The sequence below is a fragment of the Salvelinus alpinus genome, chromosome 27, assembly GCF_045679555.1.
Source record: "Salvelinus alpinus chromosome 27, SLU_Salpinus.1, whole genome shotgun sequence".
Lineage (NCBI taxonomy): Eukaryota > Metazoa > Chordata > Actinopteri > Salmoniformes > Salmonidae > Salvelinus > Salvelinus alpinus.
The window spans coordinates 37,751,952-37,770,423 of NC_092112.1; the positions used below are offsets into that span (position 1 = coordinate 37,751,952).

Genomic DNA, 18,472 nt, shown 5'->3' on the forward strand with positions numbered 1-18,472 from the left:
CCCTCTCTACCTTTCACTCTCTCTCCCCCAGGCATTGGCGAGGCCAGCACGTGGCGGAGGGGCGAGAGGATGTTGTGTCTCTGGCCCAGTGTGAGAGCCTCCCTCCGGGGAAGCTGGCGTTGGACGCGGGGCCCAACGGGTCGCTGACCCCCCCTCCCTTGTCTCTGTGATTTATGGCTACTGGGGATCTGGCCACTGCAGAATCCTCTTTCGCTTCCACATTCACATACACTGCACCACTGGACAGAGCCACACACACTGCACCACCTTCGCCAGTGCTGCCCCACAGGGTGATTCCGCCACACACTGAATAACAGAATCTCTCTCAGCCTCCACACGCACTGAGAGACTGAGCTGCACAAACACACTGCTTTTCTCTAACCCATAGAATCTCACATTGCACTCTGTGTCCTATACATGCCCCTCACACACCCCTCTGTGTATCTTCCACTCCCCCTCAGTGTGTGGATTAGCATCCCAGTATCAGTCATGGACCGTCAGCCATATAGCACCTCACTGTGGCACCTGCTTTACTAGCAGAAGGGGATCAATGGAACTGCGCTGAGTGATGAGATGATGTTCCTGTGTTCGCATGGCCTGAGAAATGACCTACCAGCCCTACAAAGACTGACCCCTCCCACAACTTCACTGTTTTTACTCACTGGACTGACTCTCAATAGATTAACTGTATGACTCACTGGTGTTCCCACAGGAACCCATTATTTTTCTAAACTCGGCAACCGTGAACTGGAGGTGAGAGCCAGCAGGCGGTCGGGTCCGGTCCTCGCCATGGTGTTGCCACCTCCGGACAAACGCCACGTGTGCCTGACCACCATCGTCATCATGACCAGCATGGCCTTCATGGACGCCTATCTGGTGGAGCAGAACCAGGGGCCTAGGAAGATCGGCGTGTGCATCATCGTGCTGGTCGGGGACATCTGCTTCCTCATCGTGCTGCGCTACGTGGCCGTGTGGGTGGGCGCCGAGGTGCGCACGGCCCGCCGCGGCTACGCCATGATCCTCTGGTTCCTCTACATCTTTGTGCTGGAGATCAAGCTCTACTTCGTCTTCCAGAACTGCAAGGCGGATAGGAAGTCTCTGGAGACTGTGGCCCGGAAAGCCTTGACTCTGTTACTGTCCGTGTGCGTCCCAGGGCTTTACTTGGTTCTCGTGGCTCTGGACAACATGGAGTACGTGAGGACCTTCAGGAAGAAGGAGGACATGCGGGGGAGGCTCTTCTGGGTGGCTCTAGATCTTCTGGATCTTCTGGACATCCAGGCCAACCTGTGGGAGCCTCAGCGGACAGGCCTGCCCATCTGGGCCGAGGGACTGATGTTTTTCTACTGCTACATCCTTCTCCTCATCCTGCCCTGCGTCTCGCTCAGTGAGATCTCCATGCAAGGGGAGCACGTGTCGCCCCAGAAGATGATGCTCTATCCCATCCTCAGCCTAGTCACCATCAACGTGGTCACCATCCTGATCCGTGGGGTCAACATGGTCCTGTTCCAGGACAGTAGAGTCTCGACCATCTTCGTGGGCAAGAACGTGGTGGCGATCGCTACGAAGGCGTCCACGTTCCTGGAGTACCGGCGTCAAGTGAAGGAGTTCCCTCAACCGCAGAACACCATGGCGTTGGAGCTGCAGCAGAACTCGGTGTGCCATGGACATGCGCCCCACACATCGCACTCGCAGACCCTGCCCAACTCCACCAACCTGCCCCACGAACCCTCGCCAGCTCGCGACATAGACACATGACCGCCAGACACATGAGTCACTCCACCGTTGTGATCAGTGACTAACCAAAACCCTAAGTTCTGGTTGGACTTGTTCGATCTATCCAGCCGTGGAAAGATTGGTGTTAAGAGAGAAATGGGTTTCAAGACAGGATTGTATTGTTCTTCCTGTCATACAACTGTGAACAACTGTGGATATAACAACTAGAGGAATATTTATAGCCTAGACTGTCTGTTGGAGAAGGAGATTCACCTTCTTGATTCTGACAAGAAGGAACTGACATGGTTTTTATTGAATTGTGTATCGAATTGTGTTTTTAAATTAACCGTTTTAAAACTTTATTAATAATATCGGACAATCTCCAAATTCTGCAGCTCAGTGATGTACGTATGTTGTGTAACAGTAAATTGGAAAACGTGTTCCTCCCTGAATATATGGGATTTTTTCAAATGCCCCTTTTCAACCGTCCATTACGTGGCTTTTATTCTTTGTTGTCCTTAGAAACGGAGGTACACCACTCGCTCTGAAGAAGCACTTCAGTTGAAGTGGAGAAAGAGAGGATGGAGAGAAAGCGAAGGAGAAAGGGTCAATAAGAAGGTTTGTTTGAGCTGTGGTGGGGGAAGGGTGGCAATAGAGTGAAATTTAGCCTCTGCTTGGTTCTGCTGAGAAAGGAGCCTGCTGCCTCTGTCAGTGTGATGTTTTATGACCAAATGTCTGATAAAAGCACCAGAGCTCAGCACTATACACTCCACTCAAGGCAGCCAACTCTCTGTGTGTGTGTGGGCGGATGGGGGGGATTCGTGTGAAACTGTATTTCGATGTACTGTAAGCGTGTGGCTTAAAAAAAGTGGGTGTGAAAGAAACAGCAAAGGGGAGAAGAGATGTGTTCATGTCAGAAAAACAGAAGGGAAAAAGATCATGTTGATTTCCCTTACTGTACAGCCTTGAAGTCAAAGAATGCAGAGAAGTGCAGACATGGCCTCGTTGACAAACGTTAAAATATAAATGTACAATCCAAATTGAAAACTGCAAACTATTTCTACTTAACTGATGAAGTGAGTGTTAAAGTATTATTCATATGATTAACATTATTATTATGTACATTCTTTACAAAAACGTTATGTTGGAGGCAAGTAATGTTTTAATAAAAGTATCCAAAGAATGTGAGAGATTTGTCTTTCTCTGAACCCACAATCTCTGACTTGGAGGCTACATAACCGAGGACGTGTTGTAGTACCCAGCATTATACAGAAGAGGAATGTAACCTTTAAAAAGCCAGGTTAAAAAGGATACAAAATTTACTTTTGTCTACAAGAAAATTAATTCATTCTCTTTTCAATTTTTCTAAAGAAAACCGATGTAAAAAAAATAATAATAATTGACAATTCCACTGACTGCACTTTTTCCAAATAGCACTTTCATATTTTTCTAACCCCCCTCATGTTGTATTCTCTATTTTCTCCTATTGTCTGAACTCTTCCATGGCCCCTGTCAAATCTCACTTCAAACGCTATGTGAACTCTGATGTTGCCATGGAAACATTGTTACATGGGCCAACCCTAGCATTACAGAGAGAGTTCAGCCACGTAAACAATGTACTATTATGTAACCGGAATGATCCATGCACAGGTCAACTACAGGTAACAGCACTCCAAGACACAATGGAGAATCCTCAGGGCCCTTTGACCCCATCAACAATAACTGACTGGAACTCAGTGACAGAACCCTTTAACCTACAGAAAGAAAAGAAAGGTGGCACCTGACGACAGCAAATGGAAGAATGACAATTCTCTTTTTCCATTCTTTGAAAATGAGCAGAGCCCTTTCAAATTTACACTATTGCTTTAAGATTAAAGAGGATACATGCCATAAATACTGTTGTGAAGATCATTCAGCTTACTAGAAGGTAGAAATATGGGTTTGTTACATCTAAGCCTTGCTCTCAGTGTGTCTCCAGCTCAGGGCAGTTGTTCCAATAACACCATGTTAACACCACCACAGATTTCCACTATTGTTTGAATAAATCTTGTCAGAGGGGAGAGAAAGTAAATGGCAAACTTGGAAATAGGAATAAATTACCTGTAGCCGCCTCAGCAGGAGCTCACCTTAGCGAGAACTCTTGCAGGGCGAGACTCATTCACAAATCAACCAGAGCCTGTGCATCAGGAAATTAATTGTGTTCCCTCCATACGTAATAAGGTTTGTGAAAGCACTTTCTATCTCTACCTACCTGTGATTTATTTTGCATCCATAACTTTGTGAAATATTCAATTTCGATAACATTAATTCAGGACGGCATGCATGGAGGCGATAAGGGGACTCAGGCGAGCTACTGTAGTGCGGGTGTTGTGGGTGTTGACCAACCTTGCCGACTCGACTGTTTCTCCAATCTCCATGCGGCTGGTCTATCCTCTGCTCTACTACGCCCCAAACCCTTGAATCACTTAGCCAGCCACGCTAGCTGCCCTGAGCCCAATACCACTTCCCACTGTGTGAGAAGGAGCCCCATCTATATGGAAATACAGGTACTGGAGCTCTGCCTCTGGTGGGTACATGTCATTCACACTTTTGCCACTAGAGACCTCATCAACAAATTGAGAGAAAGGGAGGGTTATTCCAAATGACGCCTTGTTCTTTTTATAGTGCACATATTTTGACCAGGGCAATAACACACGCACAAGGGAAATAAAAAACACTGTCACCAAAAAGTTTTCAAAATACATCAAGACTTTACCACCTCACCCAACACACCTTTTCCTGTAGGCCTAGTCAGCTGCCATTTCTCATTTTCAATGCCTTTCTCTGTAGCCTAAACCAATCAAAACAATGCTTGAATCCCCGTGAGCGACACAACACATAACTTTAACACTAAAGAAATGTATACTGAAGCAAACATTTCACCCACCTTTCAAATATCCGCATACCTTTCTGTCATATCCATCCAAATGAAATAATTCCATGCGCCCGCTTGGCTTTTGTCTTCATAAAAACTCACTCAAAATGCAAAGCACACTACTAAAATTCTGCACAGACATTCCATCGAACCTTGCAGAAACCTCTGGAGTTCATGACTCAAGATTAGTTCCTTTCTCTAGGTCGCGTCAAATTAGCTCAATCGCCAATTTCTCAGCCTCTGGGTTTCACAGAAACACAACACTTTTAAATGAATGATGTGACAAATGTTCCTAACAAGTGGCTATGGGTGAAATGTACTAAAAAATATTTTCAAAACATGGAAAATGTACTAAAATGTATTATTTCTTCATCTGCAACAGAGGGATATTTCTTCAACTGCAACAGAGGGCGCCCTAGCAGTGGAGGTTTTAGTGAAGAGGCAACAATGTGGAGCATATTTTCTTACACAGTGAGGCTTTTATTTGCAAGTGGAGATACTAGCCAGCGACTGTACAATACTTACAAATAAAAATAAACACAGGAGTATACTGCAAAGCAGGTTCAATGACTTAGCCAGCTAACATCAATAAACAGCCAGAAATAACTATAGATTTTCTGGTTCATTAAGAAAGCTAAACTTGGTTGTTAAGATAATTAGACCATGCCCATTTCATTCTTATCTTTCTGTATCAGTCGTCCGTTCTAAATATTCCATTGCCATACTGGCTGGCAAAATTCTTATCCCTTGCTTGCTAGCTAGCCAACTACGGCTAATTTACAGTCACGTCAAACAGTGCAGACAGAATAACAGCAAAGTAGCTGCGTTTGTTTAAGCTGTTTTCTAGTGACATTTGGATACATCCATAACAATGAGCTAATAAATAGCGATTTCTCCTGGCATATAAAAACTACTCTCTCGTCAGGAAGGAGCAAGCCAACTTCAAACTGAAGATGGAAAGACTGCAAACTAGCTGCACTTTGTTTCGTTTTTACCTTTTTTTCTATTTCTATTTCTTTGTATATATCCATAAAAAGGATGCCAGCTGATTCATGATTTCGACTGGCTGAAATACGATGTCTGTCTGTCTTGTCTACACTACCAACCCCGACACGTTCATTACTATTGGACAGCTGGAGATCGAATTTGAATATTGAAACAACGTTGCAAATGTTGGAGAGACAGGCAGCACGGTTTATACAAATCTCTTCGCTGTTGAAAACTACATGTTAGTCTAAAAGAAATGTGAGATAATGTCCACATGCTTTTTATAGTGGAGATCAAGTCGATAACTTGCCTGGCTGGGCTGATGAAAAAAGTGGATTGTGCAGTCAGATGGAACAGAGTAAATAGTCATTTTAACGTCATAGATTTAGCCAGTGGTAACTTGTGGAATAGACACCAGCTGGAATGCGTTTTTTTACAAATCCGCATTCAGGATGAGACCCACCCGTTGTATAAACAATGATTAATTAACAAAAAAAGGCAATAATTGTTTTATCAGTAAGAAGTGTTCTTTTGATTGGTATAGTTATTGTTATATTTTCTCACAAGCTTTAGATTAGATTTGTATTGGGAGTACATTGTAACATTTGTTACAATGAACCCCTTACCTAAAGTGCAATGGTATTTAGACACATTCACATAATGATATAAACTGTCACTTCTTTACATCAAGTTTGCCAATACAACTAAGATAATACCCTAGAAAAAGTATATTCGTATTCAAGTCATATTCATACTTTTGAATTCACGGGGGCATTTTACCACCACTTTTGGTTGAATTGTAAATGACTGGTATGTCCTAGAAATGTTGTTACAGTGTGTAATGGTGGCTAACACCGTACCCAAACCGGCCGCGCGCGTGCACAAATAGACTTTGTCCCCCCACACCAAACGTGATCACGACACGCAGGTTGAAATATCATAACAAACTCTGAACCAATTATATTACATTTGGGGACAGGTCAAAAAGCATTAAACATTTATGGCAATTTAACTAGCTAGCTTGCAGTTGCTAGCTAATTTGTCCTATTTAGCTAGCTTGCTGTTGCTTGCTAATTCGAAATGAGAAATAAACATTAAGTTGTTATTATGCACAATGCACAAGGTCCTCTACTCTGACAATTATTCCACACATAAAATGGTCAACCGAATCCTTTGTAGCAGTGGTTCTTAACCTGGGTTCGATCGAACCCCAGGGGTTCGGTGAGTCAGTCTCAGGGGTTCGGCGGAGGTCAAGACACACATCCGACTCATATGATTCGTGATGACACGCCCCGCTTGGCCAGCATTGGCTGCAGGTGATCACGCTACATCGCTTGGCCTATCTGTGCTGCAGGGAATTTGGTGCGCTCAGTAGTCGACTTGTGACTGTCGTGATGGTACGTCTTGTGATTTCTTTCTTAATATTTTAATCCCTTCATACTTACTATGTCGAGCAAAAAAATAAAGTGGTCGGACGAATATGTACAATATTGATTCACATGTATAACGGAACGTGATGGGAGTCAGCGTCCTAACTGCATGATTTGCAATGCCAAGTTGAGCAATTCTAGTCTAGCACCGGCAAAACTAAGAGACCACTTCCTTAAGCTGCACGGAGATGGAAAATACAAGAACACAACGCTCGCTGAATTCAAGGTGAAGAGAGCCAGATTCGATGAAATGGCTACTCTGCCTGTTCTCGGCTTTGTACCCATCAACAAACCGATCCTCACAGCATCGTACGAAGTTGCTTACCTGATCGCAAAGCAGGGCAAACCACACACCATTGGTGAAACACTCATAAAACCAGCTGTGTTGAAGATGGCGAATATCATGATGGGAAAAGAGGCTGAAGTTAAGTTATCCCAAATTCCTCTTTCAAATGACACCATCAGCGACAGAATAGAGGACATGAGCAAAGACATCTTGGCTCAAGTAGTTGCAGATCTGATTTCAAGCCCGGCAAAATTCAGCCTTCAACTCGACGAGACCACAGACGTTTCCAATCTAAGCCAGCTTGCTGTATTCGTGCGCTATGTGAAAGACGACGTGATAAATGAAGATTTTTTATTTTGTAAGCCTCTTACAACAACAACTAAGGCAGCCGATGTGAAGAAACTTGTGGATGACTTCTTCAAAGACAACAATCTTTCGTGGGATATGGTTTCTGCAGTTTGTTCGGACGGAGCTCCAGTCATGCTGGGAAGAAAGTCTGGTTTTGGTGCGCTAGTGAAAGCCGATGCACCACACATCATTGTTACGCATTGTATTCTGCACAGGCATGCGTTCGCAACAAAAACCTTGCCTCCAAAACTGGCAGAAATGGGCTCTGAATTCGAGGTACTTCTGTACCATTCTAACTTTCGGTGGATATCCCGGCGACAGGTGCTGAATTGTGTTTTTGCCGTGCGTGTGGAATTAGCCCTGTTTTTGCAAGAGCACCAACATTGTCATGCAGATTGCTTCAAAAATTCTGAGTTCATTCTCATTTTAGCGTACATGGCTGATATCTTCGCAGCTCTCAATCATCTCAATCAAAAGATGCAGGGCGGTGGAGTCAACATCATCGAAGCGGAGGAAAACCTGAAGGCTTTTCAAAAAAAGCTACCGTCATGGAAACGACGAACAGAGAACGATAACTTCGCAAACTTTCCCCTGCTGGACGACTGTGTAAGTAAGATCGAAGATGTATCTGGAATCGGAGACATTTCTGTACACGCGGAACTGAAGCAAGCAATTGCCACGCACTTAGATGAGCTTGCAAAGTCTCTCGACGGATACTTCCCTACAAGAGAGTCATATCCAGCATGGGTGAGACAGCCGTTCACGTTTAGTGTTGAGACAACAGATGTCAATGATGAATACCTCGATGAAATCATTGAAATTCAGCAGAGCCAGGTTCAACAGCAACTCTTCAGAACAACAACGCTTTCAACGTTTTGGTGTCAACAAATGGTAACGTACCCTGTTATTGCTAAGAAAGCTCTGGAGATTTTCATACCGTTTGTTACAACATATCTTTGCGAGCAATCCTTTTCGAGGATGCTGGACATAAAAACGAAGAAAAGGAACAGACTTTGTTGCGAAAATGACATGAGAGTGGCACTTGCCAAGGTGAAGCCGCGCATTTCTGAACTGGTCTCTGAAAGGCAACAGCAGAAGTCACACTGATTTGCAGTAAATATTCATTATTATGTTTTTGTTTTTGTGTGAAAATCATGTTTTGATGATTTTGTTCTTTGAACACACGGTGTTGATGTTGATGCACGGTTCATTTTGTGCACCAGTAAAATATATACCTATGTTTTGAATTTGAAAAGATCCTATTTTATTTTTCCAATTAAGAAGGGTTCGGTGAATGCGCATATGAAACTGGTGGGGTTCAGTACCTCCAACGAGGTTAAGAACCACTGCTTTATAGTCATCTCTCCTCCTTCCAGGCTTTTTCTTCTTTGGACTTTATATGGCGATTGGCATCTAACTTTCATAGCTACCACAACGACCGACCAAACTCAGTTCATCTTTCAATCACCCACGTGGGTATAACCAATGAGGAGAAGGCACGTGGGTATCTGCTTCTGTTAACCAATGAAGAGATGGGAGAAGCAGGACTTGCACCGCGTTCAGTGTCACAAATAGAACTGACTTCTATTTAAGCACTTGGCAACACAGATGCTCGTTGGCGCACGCAAGCAGTGTGGGTGCAATAATTGAATACATGTTTAAATTTATTTTGCAATGCTCACGCATGCGACCCGAGCAGTGTGGTCAGCATGTTAGATATGTTGTATGTTGTTTGTATACAAATATTATGAATCTACCTCAAATAATATTTTCTAAATAAGCAAAACCTATAAGTGTTACTTTGTGCCCCGGTCTCATGAAGGACAAACAAGGTAAACATTTGCATTTCTTTAGATTTGCCTTCAAGTTGTAATTGGTAAACATATGCCCTGTGAAACAAAACCTCTGGATCGTGAAACGCATGGTACATAAACAATTCTATTAGTGGGAGACGCAAAACAAAAGATTTTGGTGCCAAACACACTGCCGATGCTCCCAACTCAAACTCGAATACATGTCTCTTTTCGTTCACAGGGGATCAACAATCAAAAAGACATGGCCTTACACATAATATTTAATTAAATAAAGGTGCACTCATAATCCAATAAACCATGTCAGATGTCAGTTATTTAGAGTTTATTGACACACCCGTTAGTCAATCTATTTAACATAATAAAAACATCCACATCAAAATTTGTCGGTTTAAACTAGAGATATCTGTTTTTTGTATGGGCTGTGTCTCAATCCTCCACATCCGCCTATGTTAGCATTTCGTATCTGTGGTGGAAAGTGGCTGGGTGAGTTACAGCGATATTTGTACGACCAGGAGACATCCCGAAAATCGGTCTTCTAACAAAAACGTCCGTAGCGTCCATACGGTTTGGCCGACTAACTAATATGATATTCGATTTTCTCCGTTTTGGGACTTGTCTGGAGTTAACTAAGTACTACACATTAAAACAATTTGTGGAATATGGAGGTAGTTTAGTGCCATCAAAAAAAGGGGTTAAATATGTGTCCCTAAAAATATCCTAGATATAAAACAGACACTTCAAAACCTTCCTCCTAATGATTTTTTGTTTACTCTGTTTTTCCATTAAGGAATGTGCTATCCAATGCATTTTTATGGTCTATAGTAATAAAGCCCAAATTCAATATTTTATCAGATAATTTGTAAATATACAGTACCAGTCAAAAGTACAATGAGTAGGTGGACACACCTACTCATTCAAGGGTTTTTCTTTATTTGGACTATTTCCTACATTGTAGAATAATAGTGAAGACATCAAAAGTATGAAATAACACATATGGAATCATGTAGTAACCAAAAATGTGTTAAACAAATCAAAATATATTTTATATTTGTCAAGTCTACTCCCGCTTCTCCCATCCAGTGTTCGACATCGGCGGTTTACTAACCACCGGTCCTTGGCAACCATCATTACGCACACCTGGCATAAATCATTACGCACACCTGCACTTCATCATGAGGCCCACCTAGACTCCATTACCTCACTCATTACCTCCCTTTATCTGGCACTCCCTTAGGTTCATTTCCCAGGCAGTATTGTTTCTGTCTTTCATGTCAAGATGCTACTCCTATGTTGTGCTGATCCATGTTCTTTGTTGTATTAAAATTACCACCTGCTTCTCAACTCCCAGCATCTAGGTTACAGAATACTGCCTCAACAAATGGAAGCAGCAGGAAATCAGAACATCTCCCAGATGGTTGACGAGCAGGGATACGTACTTCATCAACACCACGACCAACTGTCGCAACTGGGGACGGCTATGGAAGAAGTTCTTCGCAGTGTTCAACGTCTCAAACATACCCGAGAGGCATTCCCTTCAACTATTGGAGGATACTCTACCACCAGTCGGACAGCGAGCCAGCACACCAGCCCATTCAGCAACCCACCCAGGTCAGCAATGCCCGTTTGTCTGGATTCGTATGAGGGGTTCATGGCTCTGTTCAAAGGTATCTTCGATCATCCACCAGAGGGCAGAGAGGGGGGTGAGGAACTACTCCAACTATGGCAGGAGGACCAGACTGCTGCCGAGTACGCGCTCACCTTCCAGACAGTAGCAGAATCCTGAATGAGCCGGCGCTTCGTACGCTATTCAGAAGAGGACTGTGCGTGGAGGTCCAGACGGAACTGACCTGTCGAGATGACAACCTCTCCTCGCGATGGCCATCTGTCTGGATAACCTACTTTGGGAGCATTGGTACTCTAATCGCTTCTTTCCCTCCCTCAGTGAAAACTTTGGATTAGAGCCTGAACCCATGGAGGTAGGGGTCACACGCCGCCCCGCGGCGCAGCAACACAGACAGAGACAGCTGGGTCTCTATTGTGGTTAAGAAGGGAACCAGCTCCAGCAGTGTCCGAAACATCCCAAATCGGGATCCACGAGAGCAGAGGGACAGCCAAGTGATCTACCACCTCCTGGGGCAAGTGTGAGTATCCCTTCATCACTTTCTGACAAACCCTTTTTGGTGTCGATCACCAAAAAGGGTGTCCCTCGTACTGTTTATACAGCGTTAGTGGATTCCGGTGCCACGGGGAACTTTCCTCCTCTCTTAACATCACCTCATACCTGCTCACCTCTCCTTTCCCGGTTCAAGCCTTCGATAATCGTCCACTAGGATCCGGGACCCTCACACACATCACCAAACCACTCACCCTCACCATGGAGTCCATCCATCAGGAGAACTTTCCCTTCTTCATCACCAGTGCACCAGCTCACAAGATCATCCTCAGCCTCCCTTAGCTTCAACACTCTAACCCCACAATCTCATGGTCAAGGATGAAAATCACGGACTGGGCACCCGAATGCCGGAGGACCTGCTTTCCCATCCCCTGTGGTTCCACGTCGGTTGAGAGTCCTGTGGTTGCCCTTCAGCCCAACATCCCGGAGGTATACCATGCCCTGCGGGAGGTATTTTCCAAAACCTTTGCCACCTGTCTCCCTCCTTACCATCCATGGGACTGTGCCATCGACCTGCTGTCGGTGACTGAAACCAAAGCCATGGAGGAGTACATCCATGAGGCGCTCCAACAAGGTTTCATCTGCAAGTCCACTTCTCCTGCGTCTGCAGGCTTCTTCTTCGTGGCCAAGAAGGATGGAGGGTTCCGCCCATGTATTGATTACAGAGGACTCAATAAGATCACCAACTACCGTTACCCTCTCCCGTAGGTGACGGAAGCCATCGAACAGCTCCGCGGGGCCCGGTTCTTTACCAAATTGGGTCTGCATAGTGTGTACAATCTCATCCGCATCCGGGAGGGGGATGAATGGTAGACAGTTTTTAGCATGATGTCTGGTCACTTAAAGGCACTTGGTGACAGCATTTGGCTTAGCCAATGCTTCGTCAGTGTTCTAGGCATTCGTCAATGAGCTGTTCTGGGACATGCTCAGACGCCAGGTGGTCGTGTATGTCGACAAACTCCTGGTCTACTTGGCTACCTTTGAGGATCACTTCGCTCACATCCGAGTAGTCCTGGAACGATTCCTGGCTAACCAACTGTTTGTCAAGGCAGAGAAGTGCCAGTTTCATCAGGAGGCTGTAGCCTTCCTAGGCTACCAAATCAGCCCGCAAGGAGTGAAGATGGATGTCAAGAAGGTAGATGCGGTAAGGTCATGGCCAGTCCAAACCACCATTAAGGGGTTCCAACGGTTTTTGGGGTTTGCCAACTTCTACCTCTATTTCATAAGGAACATTAGCTCCATCGCTGCTCCTCTCACCTCTCTCTCAAAGGTGGTCCCTATAGGTTGGTGTGGAGTCCAGCAGCTGACTAAAGCTTCTGCCAACTGAAGGGATGTTTAACCTCCGCCCCATTGCTCAAACACCCAGATCCCACAATACCCTTTGTGGTGGAGGTGGACGCTTCAGAGGTGGACGTGGGGGCAGTTCTGTCTCAACGACAAGGTAATGCACAAAAATTGCATCCGTGTGTATTACGCTAAGAAACTGTCTCCTGCAGAGAGGAATTACGATGTCAGCGATCGAGAGCTCCTGGCGGTGAAGTTGGAATTAGAGGAGTGGCTGGAGGGCGCCAAGGACCCATTCATTATCCTCACCGACCATCGGAACCTGGAGTACATACGGACAACGAGGAGGCTCCAAGCATGGTGGGCCCTTGTCTTTACGAGATTTGACTTCACGCTGACCACCACAGTCAATGCACCGGCCCCTCTCTACGATTCGGGAGAGGATCCTGTCCTGAATGCACCCATAATCTCTTCCTCTCAAGTCGTTGCCCCTGTGGTCTGGGATGTGGACATTCGCCAGGCTCTGGAGAGGGAGCCCACACTCACTACCTGTCCTCCTGAGCGCATCTACATTCCCACAAGGATAAGGGAACAGCTGCTGACCTGGGCGCACATGGATGTCGTCGCTGGACATCCAGGTATTTCTCGCACTCCTCAATCTATCTCCGAGTAGTATTGGTGGCCTACGTTGGCGCAGGACGTTATTCGCTACGTCAACTCCTGTTCCGTATGTGCTCAAACCAAATGCCCCCAGCACGCTCCAGCAAGGAAACTTCTTCCCGTGCCTCAGCGTCCCTGGTCTCATCTATCCATTGACTTTGTCACTGATCTCCCCTCCTCTGACGGGTTCACCACTATTTTGGTGGTTGTGGATAGATTTTCCAAATCCTGTCGTTTCAGGAGCTGATCAGGAGCTGGGGAGGTTCCTGAGGAGTCACTGCCAGGACTGGCAGGGAGAGTGGGCCCGATTCCTTACATGGGTGGCGTACACCCAGAAATTGTTACCTCACTCTTCCACTGTGCTGACTCCCTTCCAGTATGTTCTGGGTTTTCAGCCTGCCCTGGCTCCGAGGACCCCAGGCCAGACCGAAGCTCCTGCGGTGGATGAGTGGTTCAGGTGTGCAGAAGAAGTGTGGAGCGACGCTCACGTGAGACTCCAGCGTGCCGTCCACCGTCAGAAGGAGCAGGCAGACCGCCACCGCAGTGCGACCCCTGTGTTCCTTCCTGGGGATCGTGTCTGGCTCTCTACCAGAAATCTCCCACTCCGCCTGCCCTGCAAGAAGCTGAGCCCCTGGTTTGTGGGGCCGTTCAACGTTCTCCAGGGGGTCAACGAGGTGAAGAAAAGGTTACAGCTTCCCAGTGACTACATATTACAACTTCTTCTCATGTCTCCCTTCTCAGGCCGGTGGTTCCTAGTTCCCTGGCGGATACTGTCCCCCACGACACCCCTCCGCCCCCCATGGACGTTGAGGGAAGTCCGCCTATGTCGTCAGATCCCTACTGGACTCCCGACGTCATGGGGGTAGGCTTCAGTACCTGGTAGACTGGGAGGGGTACGGCCCAGAGGAGCGGTGTTGAGTTCCGGTGGAGGACATTCTGGATCCCTACATCAGCATAATCGATAATATTTCAACCGGACGGTAACCTATTCAATACTACAGAGAAAGAAAATGTCGAGCTACATCTGTCGCGCGCAGGAACTAATCAAAGGACACCTGACGCGTTTTGAAAAATCTCGCTCATTTTTCAAAATAAAAGCTTGAAACTATGTCTAAAGCCTGGTCACAGCCTGAGGAAGCCATTGGACAGGGAATCTGGTTGATACCCCTTTAAATGGAGGAGGGGCAGGCAACGGAACAGGGATTGTTCCAAATAAAACTTTACGGAAAAAGCACACCATGCAATAATCTGAGTACAGCGCTCAGAGACCAACACAACCCAAACAGGTATCCGCCATGTTGTGTAGTCAACAGAAGTTAGAAATATCATTATAAATATTCACTTACCTTTGATCTTCATCAGAATGCACCTCCAGGAATCCCAGTTCCACAATAAATGTTTGTTTTGTTCGATGAAGTCCATCATTTATATCCAAATACCTCCTTTTTGTTTGCGCGTTTAGCCCAGTAATCAAAATTCATGGCGCGCGATCACTCGGTGCAGACGAAAAGTCAAAAAGTTCCGTTACAGTCCGTAGAAACATGTCAAACGATGTATAGAATCAATCTTTAGGATGTTTTTAACATAAATCTTCAATAATGTTCCAACCAGAGAATTCCTTTGTCTTCAAAAATGCAATGGAACGCAAGCTAACTATCACGTGAACGCGCATGGCCAGCTCGTGGCTCTCTGGCAGACCTCTGACTCAATCCCCTCTTATTCGCCCCCACTTCACAGTAGAGGCCTCAATCAAGGTTCTAAAGACTGTTGACATCTAGTGGAAGCCTTAGGAAGTGCAATATGACCCCATTTCCACTGTTGAAAAACTACAAACCTCAGATTTCCCACTTCCTGGTTGGATTTCTCTCAGGTTTTTGCCTGCCATATGAGTTCTGTTATACTCACAGACATCATTCAAACAGTTTTAGAAACTTCAGAGTGTTTTCTATCCAAATATAATAATAATATGCATATCCTAGCATCTGGGCCTGAGTAGCAGGCAGTTTACTCTGGGCACGCTTTTCATCCGGACGTGAAAATACTGCCCCCTACCCCAAAGAAGTTTTAAGACATGAAGGTCAGTCAATCTGGAAACCATCAAGCGCTATGATGAAACTGGCTCTCGTGAGGACCGCCACAGGAAAGGAAGACCCAGGTTGTGGGTTGGAGAAAGGTTTCAGCATGCCCTTTGAATACGTTAATCATTGCTTTAAGCCACACCCCACCACACCAGACGGCGCAAATGTACCTCAGTCTGTTCAAGAACATTGGTGAAAATTTGCAAAGTTGTGTAAAGGTTTGAACTGAACGACACTTTTCCCCAAAACGTTCTTCAAACTGAACGGACAGGTAGTGATGGCTTCCAGAATGGTTTCCAGATGAATCTGTCTTATTAATCTGTATTATAGGTGTGGCTAAGAAGTGACCTGGGCGAAGCCCAAAGCCTATACACATCTCAAGGAACCATGGAACACGTTTTCTGTTGCAGGACGGTTTAAAAACGTTTTCTGTTACGTGCCCTAATATAATCGAGCTCGGAGAGTCACACTGTAGTATCATGTATTAGCCTATTAATTCAGTGTCATGGTAATTTCTCCCTGCTTGTGGGTTCTAAATGCCTAAATTGCAATGTCATAAACACAAATAAGAATTAATATGGCATGTGTCTCTGTTAATCTATCTTTAATAAATCTACTTTTCAAAATGGGTGCCACAATCACTGACCTCAACTTTATTTCTATTTATTTTTAATGTAATCTAAATGCAAGGTTCCCAGACAGTTTTAGAAGGCGCATACAGGTCAAATTGGAATTTTAAATGGAACAGTATTCAGACCCAGAGACACTTAGGAATTTTTGGAGGTAGTCGAGAGACCTTGAAGGTGCCAGAAAGAGCACTGTTCAGAATACTGAGTGAGATATTGGAAGAATGGTTAAGTCCCTGAGAGAAAATGTACCCTTCTGTCCTTATTACATCAGCTGATGTCACAAAGTGCGGTACAGAAACACAGCCTAAAACCCCAAACAGCAAGCAATGCAGGTGTAGAAGCACGGTGGCTAGGAAAAACTCCCTAGAAAGGCCAGAACCTAGGAAGAAACCTAGAGAGGAACCAGGCTATGAGGGGTGGCCAGTCCTCTTCTGGCTGTGCCGGGTGGAGATTATAAAAGAACATGGCCAAGATGTTCAAATTTTCATAGATGACCAGCAGGGTCAAATAATAATAATCACAGTGGTTGTCGAGGGTGCAACAAGTCAGCACCTCAGGAGTAAATGTCAGTTGGCTTTTCATAGCCGATCATTTGGAGTATCTCTACCGCTCCTGCTGTCTCTAGAGAGTTGAAAACAGCAGGTCTGGGACAGGTAGCACGTCTGGTGAACAGGTAGTAGTAGTAGGTTTCATTGGTTTCTCGCAGTCATAGACTGAATTGTAAACCAATTTACAATCATACAATTATCAAATAGTAAAATCCTAAACTATCAAAACAACGTTAAATATGCAATATACTGTACGCAAAACAACAATACTACAACAACAAGGTTTGGGGTGGAGTTTTAGAAAATACATATTTAAAGTTCTTAGGAAGGTATTTCTAAGGCCCCTGGGCTATATGGTGTGCATTGATCAGTTTAGTAAAGTATAGAATGGAATTTACAATCTGTTACGGATTAATCTGTATTAATGTAAAGATTTATATAAAACAAAACGTATATCTAATTTTAAAAAGACAGGATTGAGGAAAGTTTAAAATATATCCTCTGCAAAAAACGATATACTGTATTGTTGTGAAACAGATACCTGGAGGTATCCATTCCTTTTCTCTACTCTCTGACGAGGTTTTCAATACACTACCGGTCAAAAGCTTTAGAATACATACTCATTCAAGGGTTTTTATTTATTTAGACTATTTTCTACATTGTAGAATAATAGTGAAGACATCAAAACTATGAAATAACACATATGGAATCACGTAGTAACCAAAAAAGTGTTAAACAAATCAAAATATATTTTCGATTTGAGATGATTCAAAGTAGCCACCCTTTGCCTTGATGACAGCTTTGCACACTGTTGGCATTCTCTCAACCAGCTTCAGGTGCCTTGTTAAAAGTTAATTTGTGGAAACTCTTTCCTCCTTAATGCATTTGAGCCAACCAGTTGTGTTGTGACAAGGTAGGGGTGGTATACAGAAGATAGCCCTATTTGGTAAAAGACCAAGTCCATATTATGCCAAGGACAGCTCAAATAAGCAAAGAGATACGACAGTCCATCATTACTTTAAGACATGAAGGTCAGTCAATATGGAACATTTCAAGAACTTTGAAAGTTGCTTCAAGTGCAGTCGCAAAAACCATCAAACGCTATTATGAAACTGGCTCTCATGAGGACCGCCACAGGAATGGAAGACCCAGAGTTACCTCTGCTGCAGAGGATAAGTTTATTAGAGTTACCAGCCTCAGATATTGCAGCCCAAATAAATGCTTCACAAAATCGAATCAAAATGTATTGGTCACATACACATGTTTAGCAGATATTATTGCGATTGTAGCGAAATGCTTGTGTTCTAAAGAACTTTCTTCTGAAACTCGTCAGCCAATTCTTGTACTGAGAAATGAAGGCTATTCCATGCGAGAAATTGCCAAGAAACTGAAGATCTCGTACACCGCTGTGTACTACTCCCTTCACAGAACAGCGCAAATTGGCCCTAACCAAAATAGAAAGAGGAGTGGGAGGCCCCGGTGCACAACTGAGCAAGAGGACAAGTACATTAGAGTGTCTAATTTTAGAAACAGACACCTCACAATTCCTCAACTGGCAGCTTCATTAAATAGTACCCGCAAAACACTAGTCTCAACGTCAACAGTGAA

At 44.6% G+C, this 18,472-nt stretch overlaps 1 protein-coding gene across 1 annotated transcript in view; it reads left to right on the plus strand.

Annotated features, from left to right (window-relative positions):
• LOC139556500 (transmembrane protein 121) overlaps positions 1-2,903 on the plus strand; it is a 64,171-nt gene extending 61,268 nt beyond the window's left edge. The window contains exon 2 of the mRNA XM_071370538.1: positions 32-2,903. Within this exon, the coding sequence (XP_071226639.1) occupies positions 790-1,755 (966 nt within the window). The 5' untranslated portion in view covers positions 32-789 and the 3' untranslated portion in view covers positions 1,756-2,903. The remainder of the gene's footprint in view (positions 1-31) is intronic.
• Positions 2,904-18,472: the final 15,569 nt, after the last annotated feature.